This window comes from Pseudophryne corroboree, chromosome 1 (genome assembly GCF_028390025.1).
Source record: "Pseudophryne corroboree isolate aPseCor3 chromosome 1, aPseCor3.hap2, whole genome shotgun sequence".
Lineage (NCBI taxonomy): Eukaryota > Metazoa > Chordata > Amphibia > Anura > Myobatrachidae > Pseudophryne > Pseudophryne corroboree.
The window spans coordinates 384,045,132-384,057,823 of NC_086444.1; the positions used below are offsets into that span (position 1 = coordinate 384,045,132).

The 12,692-nt window shown below is 44.5% G+C and overlaps 1 protein-coding gene across 4 annotated transcripts in view; it reads left to right on the forward strand.

The window, feature by feature from the left end:
• The window catches only part of CHEK2 (checkpoint kinase 2), a 120,240-nt gene that overhangs the window by 17,651 nt on the left and 89,897 nt on the right, over positions 1-12,692 (forward strand). For 3 of the 4 annotated variants that reach the window (XM_063913169.1, XM_063913167.1, XM_063913170.1), the window contains exons 2-4: positions 2,329-2,564; positions 10,622-10,746; positions 11,000-11,147. In XM_063913169.1, the coding sequence (XP_063769239.1) occupies positions 2,336-2,564; positions 10,622-10,746; positions 11,000-11,147 (502 nt within the window). In that variant the 5' untranslated portion in view covers positions 2,329-2,335. Of the gene's footprint in view, positions 1-69; positions 450-2,328; positions 2,565-10,621; positions 10,747-10,999; positions 11,148-12,692 lie in introns of those variants that run through there. The other variant, XM_063913168.1, reaches the window with a different exon arrangement.

Consider the following 12,692-nt stretch of genomic DNA (forward strand, 5'->3'; position numbering starts at 1 on the left):
CGAACGCACCGCCCCCTCACCCTGCTCCCATGTGTGCATCACCGCGCCCCATCTCCACTGCAGCATGGACACCAGGGAACCCCTCATTATAAAGCCGCATCCCCAGTGTGGTGGGGGCACTGTGGCATCATGTCAGCTGAGGGCACATTTGTGTGCTTAACACGTTGGTGCTGCTGGGAGTATATGTACATTATACTGGGATGTAGTTAATGTTTAATAACATTGCCAGCGTGTCAAATTGACAAATGTATGTGGTAGGAGCCCCTACTCCGGGTTCCCCTATAAACCTTAATCCTGCCCATCCCCCGGGCTACCACTGGCCTGTTCCCCAGCTGACTGCTGCACTGTGTGCTGCCTCCTTACTGATGATGAAAATAATAGTAGTAATGATAGCAGTCTTTCCTGGGCAGTGCCGCAGCACAAAGGACCCCAGCATTACACATTATACAGTAAGATCCTTCTTATCTGTGTTTTCATATCAATTATTAATAGAAATAATTATGATGAGGGTGCTGCACCATAGATATACTCCTATTATATTTCAGCACTTGTACATCTAGTACCTTGTTGTCAGATTACCGTCCCCCAACTGCCCCCTAACCCTCACTTCTATCAGCCTAAACCTAACCCTCCCACCCCCGCAGCCTAACCCTTTCTCTCCCCAGTGGTGCCTAAACCTAATCCCCCCCCCCCCTCCCCACGCAGCCTGAACCCCTCACCCCCTGCGCCTTACCTCTCCAGTGGGCCGGCAGTCACTCGCACCAGGATTGTGATCCCAATCGGGATTCCGGCATTCTGAGCAGCGTCAGGATTCTGACTGCCGGGATCCTGACCGGGACCGGAACCCGAACCTAGGGCATGATGAGTTGTACACAGTGTCGATCTTGTACAGAGCGGAGACATTACTTGCCACTGCAGTGCGCACATACTATCATTGAGTAGCGTTAGCGCATGCACAGAGGATTTATTCACATAGTGAGTGACAACATGTGGGGGGGGGGGTGGGTAACAGGGTAGCTAGAGTAACGCAGTCGGGTCGGGACCATTCTCTAGATGTGCCAAAGCCACTGCAAATTCTCTCACATCTTGGAGAGCTGCTCTCTCTGAGACATCATAGACTTACTAAGACAGTCCGTGTCTGATGTTTTCACTTTTGTATGTAAGTGGCAGCAGTGGGCATCTCTATATACAAGATATCGTCTGAGTCTTCAGTATATTTTCACAATTGCACAGCGAGCTAACTCGCATCTGAGTATGTACATACTGCTGGGAAGGACTAGCTCCCCCAAGTGCTACAGTGCCAGTGCCACACTTAGTCTATTAGTCCATTAAAAAAGTAAGTGTTAGATCCACTGTAAGTGGAACTAAAACCCAAAAGTTAAACCTGTTACCCATGTAAGAATGATCTGTTAATATCTATGAAAGCAATGTATAGGGGTTTTGGTTTGATGTCTGTTTATATGTGCTGTGATTTTGAAAGCCAATTAGATGCAATGCCACAAATTGCAACATTTATGGGTCCAAAAGACTTTGCGCCTGGTTCAGAGTTATACACAAACCTGATGGTTTACATATATCTCCAATGTGTGTGGGACTGTACATTTGTATGATCCGTTCTGTGTATCTGAGTTTCTCAGGCAGAGCCCCTAATCAGGCTTCAGCCATTTGAGGGTGGGTAGGGGGTGATGCCGGGCAGCATTCTGCAAAACAGATGACCTGTTTTGTAGGTGTGCCGAGGCCAGGGTCTGCGTCTTCCACCACAGATTTCCTGGCCCTAGTAGAGTGAACAGCCCGGCCATCCTGAATAACCTGAGGGTTACCCAGCTGGCCGATGTTCACACAGGTGTTCCGATGCTACATCTTTGCACGCAGCAGCAGATCACAGAAGCTGGCAGGAGGCGTCTGTTTACACAAGGTGCCTCCTACTGCATTTGCATAATTTAGTAGTAGTGGCTGCAACAGTTGTCAATAATATAGAATATACAAACACTGAGGAAGAAAAAGATTTACTTTTTATTCATTATTATTAAAATCCTATATAATAAAAGGCAAACACTGCCCATCACTGCTATGGGGGAATTCAGGTGTTGTGCCTGCCAGTGGACACTAGTTGGCGCGTGACAGCACAATTGAAGTGTTTCTCCATTCGGGCGCACACAGTCGCTGGTGCTGACATTACTGTTATGATGCTCCGTCATTTTGATGGGCTGGTAATAGTAAAACATTTAAAATATGTTCTAGGAAAACATCTCCAAAAGTTGGATATCTTCTCGGGAGAACAAGTTCACATAAAAAAGCAAATAATTATCTATCTATCTATCTGTCTAGTTTCACAATGTCCCGTGACACAAAGGGCGAGTCCCAGCAATCCCAAGGCACATCCAGCTCCTCATCCAGTGCTCCTCAGTCGTACAGCCAGTCTTCCTCCTCGGGTACCCTGAGCTCATTGGATACAGTACCACTGCAGGACCTTGCATCCATTCCGGAAGATGTGGAAATGGAAGACCAGAGTCCTCAGCCATGGGGCCGTCTATGGGCACTTGGAAAGGGGTTCCTGAACCATGGTAAGCATTTAACTCTTTGGTAAAACGCATATATATTTATTTCAGGAGCTGACATGAACTTGATATCCTGGTACAATTTAGACTATTGTTTCCCTGGATACATTTTTTTTTTAAAAATCTGTTTATTATGATTTTCATGGGATACAATGTAAGACAGAAACAAATAGCGATTATTTGATGAATAAAGCACAAAAGCAACATTGGTGCGTACATCAATCAATGTCAGGAATCAAATCTATAATATCGTTGGAGTCGTGAAGTAGATGTGATTCACCAGTAAGAATACAATGCACTGGAGTCATATAACTATCAATGGTACGAAAAATTTTTTTGCATATCTAGTACTCCAAGAATCAAACCTCAGGAAGTCATTCCCTGAAGTAGAGTATTAGAAACATTATATCAAACACACGTCAATAAGAAAAGGGGAGATAGAAGAGTAGTAGAGAGAGAGCGGGGAGGGGGTAGGGAAACACATAAGGGTAAATAGGGAAGAAGGGTCAGGACGCTTTTTATCCATAAAGACAGTGAATGGTAGCAATTGATACATCAATATCAGGACGGAGAGCACTAGACTTCAGTCCTAGGGCTGATCCTAAGGTAGAGATAATGGGGGGTAATTCCAAGTTGATCGCAGCAGGAATTTTTTAGCAGTTGGGCAAAACCATGTGCACTGCAGGGCGGACAAATATAACATGTGCAGAGAGAGTTAGATTTGGGTGGAGTGTATTCAAACTGAAATCTAAATTGCAGTGTAAAAATAAAGCAGCCAGTATTTACCCTGCACAGAAACAAAATAACCCACCCAAATCTAACTCTCTCTGCAAATGTTATATCTGCCCCCCCTGCAGTGCACATGGTTTTGCCCAATTGCTAACAAACTTGCTGCTGCGATCAACTCAGAATTACCCCCCATGGTTTCATAACATGGACTCTTCCAATATCTTCCTATGAAGGAACCATTCAGTGTGCTCAAACACCTTAAATATTTGGGCCTGTGTGGTCTGATCCCGCGAATCAATGTAAAGGCCCCACTTTTTGTAAAAAGTTTTGACACTTAACTCTATATTTACTTGAGCCGATTTCCTGTCGTAATATAAGATCTGCAATAATTTACTATGAACTTCTACCAATGTAGGGGAAGAAGACAATAACCAGTGGGATAGAATAATTTTCTTTGACACAGTTACTAAAATAGTGAGAAACAGGATAATTCGCTGTTTCCCAGGCCCTACATCCCATTCCGAAAAATTTGCCCATAAACTAGAAAGGGGTGTTGCTGATACACGTATATTCAATAGTTGATTAATGTAGGCTAGTAATTTGTGCCAGAAACGTCGGATCAGACCACACTCCCAAAACATATGGTAGAAGGAAGCTATTCGAACATGTCATTTGGGGCATTCCCCCGTTTCCGAGGGGTTAAATCGAGCATGTTGGGTTGGGGAGATATAGGCTCTCTGTAAAGTACGGAGGTGAACCTCTTGTAAGTAAGGTGCAGCCAGGGCTTTCAGGGTAGAAACGTAATGATCACTAAGTTGATGGTGACTAGTCAGGCTAGGTATATCCTTATACCATTGGGTAAATAGTTTATCCCATCTACACTCTGTTGTGCTAGAACTCAGGATGGTATAAATCTGTCTAATACGTGTTGGGCCGGCCTTGTGAATATTAAGCGTGACTAACAATGGGTGAGAGGAAGGGGACGCATCATGGGGTATGCTGCGCATACGGGTGATTGAGTCTAAATAATGTCGGGAGATACATGAAAAAATGAGAGTGAGGCAGGTCATATTTCTCTCGGAGTGATGAGAATGGATACATAGAGCCTCCCGGGTCAAACACTTTGGAAGAGTTAGACAAACCCTTCTCTTTCCAGAGCCGATAATTGGAGTTAATGAGAGATGGGGGAAAGGCGGGGTTACCCCATAGTGGAATACATACGGACACCTCAGGGTTACATTTAAATTTCTTGTGTAGAGTGCGCCAGTTGTAATAAATATCATGAAAAAGAGGGTTGTTAAGGATATGAGTCGGTATCAGGGAGGGTTTGGACAGGAGCAATGCTCCCGGGGAGTAGGGAGTAAATAAGGCCTCATCCAGAGCAGAGTCTGTGAAGAGTTCCCTGTCAAACAGCCAGTCAGCAGCACATCGGAACAAAGTCGCCATGGAGTAGGACATATAATCAGGAACTCCAAAGCCACCGGCGGCCTTAGGGGCCATCAATTTATCCAAAGCAATAAACGCTTTTTTTCCCCTTCCACAGGAATTTTGACATAATCTTCCGTAAGTATTGGATGTCTTGAGTCGTGAGGCGAATCGGGAGCATCTGCATAAGATAAAATAATTTCGGGAAGACTGCTTTGTAAAACGGCTATCCTCCCTAACAGAGACAGAGGGAGTAATTTTCAGCTATCTAGCAACGAGGTGACACGCGTTAAGGCAGGAGTGTAGTTTTCCTCATATAGTCTGGAGAGATTCGCTGGGATTTGAATCCCCAGGTAGGTAAGCTTTGTGTGGGCAATTTTAAAAGAAAGGGAAGGGAGGAGTTTGGAAATGTTATGGACAGAAGGACCCAGGGGTAGAAGCTCCGACTTGGCCACATTAATTTTATAGCCTGCCCTAATTCCGAATGCTTGTATTAATCCAAGGATCTCCGGGATGGAGGTCGACGGATCAGAAACGAATAATAGCATGTCATCGGCAAAAAGAGCAAGACGGAGGTCAATGTCTCCAATTTTAATTCCCGTAAAAACTCTCGATTGGCGTAAGGCTATCGCTAAGGGCTCCAGCGCTATTGCAAATAGTAGGGGCGATAAGGGGCAGCCTTGTCTAGTACCGCGTTGAATCTCAAATGATGAGGACAGTACCCCATTACAGGAAATCTGAGTTTGTGGAGCAGTGTAAAGAAGATTTAGAAGATTCACAAAGTCGGCAGGAAAACCAAAGTGTAGAAGAGTAGAGAAAAGATGGTCCCAATATACGAGGTCAAACGCCTTCTCAGCGTCAAGGGAGAGAATAACTGGGGGAGGAGAAAGGGGAGAGAAAGAAGGAGAAGAGGAAGTAGCATAAATGGCAGTTAAAACTCTCCGTACATTGATCTTTGAGTGTCTACCCCAGATGAATCCAGTTTGATCCTTGTGTATAATTTGGGGGAGTAATTAATTCTGTTTGCCAATATTTTAGTGAGTAACTTGTAATCAAGGTTTAACAACGAGATCGGGCGGTGCGATCCTGGTTGGGACAGATCTCTACCCGGTTTGGGAAGGACTTTAAGGACAGCAGTATTAAAATGTCTGGGAAGAGTGTCAGAAGACAAAATCGCATTTAGGACAGAGACCAGGGTGTCCCCTATTCGGGGTAGAAGAATTTTATAAAAATCGGCACTAAAGCCATCAGGGCCCGGTGCTTTGTCCCTGCCAAATTGGCCAATGACACTCTGGACTTCTTCCAATGAAATAGGATCGAGTAATGATTGTACCATGGAGGGTTGAAGTTGAGGGATAGGAAGATTGTCCCAAAACTCATTGGGCCATGGCGGAGGGGTGAGTTCCGTGGAAGGGGAGGGGCGTGGGGTTGAGGAGTATAAATCTTCATAAAAAGATTTCATTATCTCTGAGATTTCCTGGTTGTTTGTAGTTAATATGCCAGTGGAGGTGCGTAAGGGATGAGTAACCATGGGGGGGCGGGAACCAGTGAGAAGAGTCGTTAACAATTTTCCAGTTCTATTGCCAAACTTATAAAACCTGTGATTCACCGAAAAGGAGAACCTATTACCCATGGAAGACATGAATTCATCGAAATGTGTTTTGGCCTCCATATATAGAAGACGGTTGTGTGGAGTAGGAGAGGATTTGTATTGCTGATAGGCTGTCGACAGGGGCCTCTGAAATTCCAGGTATTTAGAGGCATATTTCTTGTTAGTGGCGGAGACGTAGGATATTATATCACCTCGGAGGACCGACTTTGCGGTCATCCAGAATAATATAGGATCCTCATCCAAATGGGGTGAATTGTTAGTCTTATAAGATTCCCAAGAAGATTCCAGTCTTTGTTGAAATTTCAGGGAGTTGGCGAGATATGAAGGGAATCTCCACAATTTAGGAGATGAGGGAGCGGCTGGAAAGTGAAGGGTCGCAGTGACTAGAGCATGGTCCGACAGAGATATTGCCTCAATTTGAGAGTCAGATATATGTGGTAGAAGAGAATGGGATAATAAAATATAGTCTATCCTAGACAGTGTATGATGGGCCGCAGAGAGGCAGGTGTATTCTTTTTCTGTGGGGTGTAAGGCTCTCCAAATATCCACTACCTGCAGTCTTTCAGCCAGTAGGGGTACCCCAAATTTGGGCAAGGAGAGAGGTTTTGTAGGCGAGTGTGATCTATCTAGGTAGGAGGAGGAGATAAGGTTGTAATCCCCGCAGAGAATCAAGGGGTCTGTGAGGAGGGGAGTCAGTTTGGCCAGTAAGGACTGAAAAAATTTCTTAGAATAGACGTTAGGTGCATATACATTACACATTGAATAAATTCTATCATGATTCTTAGCAGATAGTATCACATAACGACCTTCAGGGTCAGTAACAGTGGACAGGATTTCCGCCGGAATAGAACGTTTGATTAATATAACAACCCCTCTGGCTTTAGAATTGAAGAGGTAAAACCCAATACCCGCCAGTTTAAAGCATTTAATTTTGCCGTCTCCTCTGGAGTCAGGTGTGTTTCCTGGAGGAATGCCAGGTCTACCCGTTGTTTATTAAGATAAAGGAGTACTTTCCGTCTCTATGCTGGGGAATTAAAACCCCCAACATTCCAGGATCCCACCGTCAGGTCAGCCATATGTCAGAGGAAAAGACAAAACAGTTGCATTCTTTACCATCTTCGCAAGAAACAGCGACATAATCACATCCTGATGGATGAGGGGAGGGAGAGTGAGGGGTGGGGAGAGACAAAACAAGGGAAGAAAAAAAGAGATAGGAGGCAATCGTGAATAACAGGCCGTACAATCGTAAAAGTATTATTTTAACAATCACCAATACACCAATGGCCAGTGACCTCCGGTCAGCGAGCATGAGCGAGCACCAGTGATGGTGTACCCGCACCCGAGTGAACAGTGACGGGTACTAACAGGAAAGGAGGATCCCCTCCCCACCGCCACAATTCAATTATCTATACCCACCCAGCATCCCACAAAAAATATACAGGGTAACAGCGTACTCTTAAGAACAACAACTCATGAGCAGAATGCAGTGATCCGAGTATTGTAGAAAACCTATGGAAAAGATTACAAATAAGCAAACATAACCACGGAAGTCCATGATAGTGGGGGAGCCCCCAGCATGTATAGGTAACATGGTAAACAATTATAGAATATTTTTTTTTTCTTTTCTTGTTTTGTTTATATGAAAACATATCGAAGATATAATGAAGCCGAATCAATTATAGGGCGGCAGCAGCCACAATGGTGCAAGAGAGCATTTGCAAAAAGAACCAGCACTGTTCACATAGAGGATATGATGAAACCGCAGGGGGAAGACCTATATATTATAATCCAGCAGCCGCTGAAGGGAGGTCTGTAATATCCGCAGCGTCTTCTCTAGAAATATTACGGAGGTAGGTCACAGCGTCTGCAGGCGACAGAAAGTCTTTGTGGGAGGTACCCTCATAAATGCGTAGGCGTGCGGGGTAGAGTAAGCCAAACTTGCGACCCTCAGATACAAGTTGTGTGCAAATAGGTGAAAACGCTTTACGGGCTCGGGTCAATTCCACCGAATAGTCCTGGAATATGAAAAGCTTGTTACCCTCCCATTGGATATCTTTCATTTTGCGGGATGCAGACCAGAATGCCATTTTATGAAGGTAGTTCAGACAGCGAAACAGTGTCACCCGTGGACGCGGTCTGGTGGGTGTGGGGACAGGGCCCACACGGTGAACCCTTTCAATAACTAGATCGCTGCAGTCTCGTTCTATGCCCAAAAGTGCAGGCAGGGTGACACGTACAAAATGAGCTAGCGCTGTGCCTTTAAGTGATTCCGGCAAACCCACCAATCTGATATTATTTCTTCATGAGCGATTTTCTATATCATCTAGCTTATTCCATATTTGATAATTCTCTGTGATAAGAGATTTCACTGAGTGATGCAGCCCCTCTATATCATGAGTAGCTGCTTGCAGCTGGGATTCAGTGTGAGAGACTCTCTGCTGTAAGTGCTGCAGCTGTGTAGTGATATCCGTGACAGCCTGTGATAACAGAGGGGCCATGGTTGCTTTTATTGCTGCCACTACGTCTCCATACGTCACAGGGGCTTCAGGATTGCGGCATACCTGTGATCCTGTGATGTCTGCCCCCTCGGCCGCGACTTTCTTGGAGGCTGGAGAGGTGACTTCAGGGCCGGCGCCAGGCGCCATGTTGGTTCCCGCACGGCGCTTTTCCAGCCTCGAGTTTACGCCGGCAGGAGCCTGGGGAGCCGCAGCCATGGGCGTCACATAGCGGTTCATGCTGACCGCAGGTCTTGCAGAAGGTATGCCGGGGGATGTGGAGGCTGTAACAGCCTTTAAAAGGTATATTGCGGTGGGCGGCGGGACGGAGCTCCTGTAGCGTGCGGCTCACTCCATGGGTCCCGCTCCCTGGATACATTTAATAAATAATTCTGTGAGCCAAATGTAACATGTACTAGTGCTCTATTTCCCTGCAACACAAAATGAGTAGCTACAGTACACAGAAATAGACTACTACCGCCTTTTAAGGTACATTTCATGTTCGTCTTGAAGAAAAAATTTTTGCCTTCTCAGTAGTTTTCCTCACTGTGCTAAAGAGCATTCTGATGAAACCGCTTGCCCTAACGGCGGAGAAACGCGTAAGGAGGGCATTTTTGCTGGGATTCTACTGCCCATAGTCCAACCATCTTCCTTGTGACTGCACGGCGGGCCGACGAGCCGTTCTGATTGGGGACACAGCTGAAGCGGTGCCTGGCTAAGGAGGTCCGCTCCCCTGCAAGAGAAGCTAAAGCCGTGACAGCCGTGAGTAACAAGCTCTCCATATTACGGCTGCAAAAACTAGGGGTCGTAGCATACCGCTGTGGTTATTCAGGCAGCCACAGCGCTCTCCCCCGTGCTTGGATACAAATTTAAGTGGTACCACAGAGACTGTAAAAAACTGTTACATAAAGGGATTTGGTGTCCATTGGAGCACTGAGACACAAGTCTGTTACAAACAGTCAGTTGGACTGGTACATATATAGCCTTTTGAGATGGCTTTTTAAGGAGATTTGGACATGGGCTTGAATCAAATTGCACAATTTTAAAGAATTTTTATTTTGTCTTATGAATGTATTTAAATAAAACTACTATTAAGTAATTGAATGACATTTTTTCAGCGCTCCTATAAATTCTTTTTTGTAATTCTGTTTTGTAGTGGGTGGAACAGCACCGCCAGTAGGAGCTGCAGAGATTTGTTATTTATTGAAGTGGTATATGTGTATAGATTTTTTGGGTGGATTAATAAGCGCTGTGTTTTTATTTTTATTAATTCTGTATAAACCTCTGCTTTCTTATTTATGCCTATAGTGGCAGCAGTAGTTCAGTCATATACAGCCCTACAAAGCTATACTACCAGTTTTAGATCCTTTGTGCTCCACACTCTTTTATTTTAAAATGGGCAGAGCGGTGAGAGTCCGTGTCACACACCTAAATCTTTCTTGTTGAGCCGCCTCATCTGCAGTTGTATTAAGGGGGGTACTCACGGAGCGATCACTGCTTAAAATCTAAGCAATCTGACTAGATTGCTTAGATTTTAAGCAGTGTTCACTCCGTGTGTACCCCTCATAGCGATGCGCAGCCCCGCGCATCGCTATCGCTAGATCGTGCTGCATGCAGGCCAATCTAGCAGGTCGCTCACTTCACCCGCTGGGTGAAATGAGCGGCCCCCCCGTCTACCCCGCACGCTGAGCGGGGGAGGGGGGAGATGTGTGCTGAGCGGTTCTGCCAGTGAGTACTGGCCTTTACTCTGTGGTAAATGTATTCGCTTCATTGTAACTATTATTTTTTTTCTTTTTTGGCAGACTGTGTGAATGAAGAATATGTATTTGGAAGGGATAAGCATTGTGACTACACTTTTGATAAGCCAATAATAAACCAAACAGAGAGATATAAAACATACAGCAAAAAACACTTTCGCATTTTTAGGGTAAGTACTAAATGATGCCATTATAGATAATACTATAATCACAGTGGTTTTTGATGCATAACGTAGAATTTTACTTTCCAAGGAGAGTTTAACAATTGTTTTCATGAACTACTACATGCAGGATTTTGGGGGAAATCTCCAGACTGTTATGGTTATAGAGTATGCTGTATCTATTTCTGTTTCATATTTATACAGATAAGAAAGTAGTAACTTTAAATAAACAGTGACATACCTGATTACAGCTCTTTTGTAGGAGGCTGGACCAGGATTGTCTGCTGTTGCTTACATTGAGGATTTAAGCGGAAATGGAACATTTTTAAACAAACAGATAATTGGCCGTGGGAAGAAATTGCCTTTAACAAATAATGCTGAAATCGCACTGTCATTACCAACGAATAAAGGTACTGGTAATTTGTTAGCTACTGTAATTAGACCACCTGACATCATGCACAGTTAAAATGTCTTCTAGTTCAGTTTGTTGCAAGGTGAAGGAGGCCAAATTCTTATTATTTTTTTAAATTAAAATTATTTATACAGTGCACACATATTCCTCAGGGCTTTACAGAGGATATGGTTAATTTACCGGCTGTCAGTATCGCGGCGTTCAGGATACCGGAATCCCAACAACCGGGGAAATGCCAGTGGTCAGAATCCCAACCAAAGCCCTCTATTCCCACTCGGGTGGTGGTCCACGCCACCACCCGAGGGGAAATATAATAGTCCACCGGGCCCAATGCGTGGCAAGCGCAGCGAGCTCACAAGGGGACTCGCTGCTGGGATTCTGGCATCGGGATCCCGACCGCTGGTAAATCATACCGAACCCCTTTACAGAGCTTATTTAGTTTGACCCAGTGAAGCTTGCAATCTGTGTTCCCTACCACATGCACACACATATACAGTAGGGATAATTTTTTGTCGACCTACAGGTATATTTTTGAAGTATGGGAGGAAACCAGAGTACCGGGAGCAAACCCATGCAAGCACGAAGAGAATATACAAAACTCGTGGTTGGAATCGAACCAGAGACTTTAGTTCAAATCTTTATTATGCCAAAGCAAAGTTAATTCACCATCCATATAAATGTTTATACCAGAGGTTACCAAACGCGGGGGTAATTCCAAGTTGATCGCAGCAGGATTTTTGATAGCAATTGGGCAAAACCATGTGCACTGCAGGGGAGGCAGATATAACATGTGCAGAAAGAGTTAGATTTGGGTGGGTTATTTTATTTCTGTGCAGGGTAAATACTGGCTGCTTTATTTTTACACTGCAAATTAGATTGCAGATTGAACACACCACACCCAAATCTAACTCTCTCTGCACATGTTATATCTGTCTCCCCTGGAGTGCACATGGTTTTGCCCAATTGCTAACTAAAATCCTGCTGCGATCAACTTGGAATTACCCCCGCGGTCCTCAAGGCACTCTAACAGTCCAGGGGGTAAATTTACTAAGATGGGAGTGGGATGTTGCCCATAGCAACCAATCAGAGTCTACTTCTCATTTACCTAGCACCTTATAAAAGATAATACCTGGAATTTGATTGGTTGCTATGGGCAACATCCCATCTTAAATAAAACTCCCGTCTCAGTAAATTTATCACCTGGTTCTAACGATAGCCATGGCTCGGCACAGATGGTTAAATCAAATTGACTCAGATACTAATTAAGTCACCTGTGGTCAAGCATGGAAATACTTAAAACCTGGACTGTTAGGATGCCTGGGGAACGGCTTTTGTGAACCTCTGGTTTATACTATAATACAGTGGTTTCCAAACTTTTTTGAATCACGGCGCCCTAGAATATCAGAATTTTTTTCACGGCACCCCATGGCCAAAAATTTCTTATTGAGAAATTTAGAAAGCAATATTACATTAAGTAGATCGCGTTTATATTAGAGATGAGCGCCGGAAATTTTTCGGGTTTTGTGTTTTGGTTTTGGGTTCG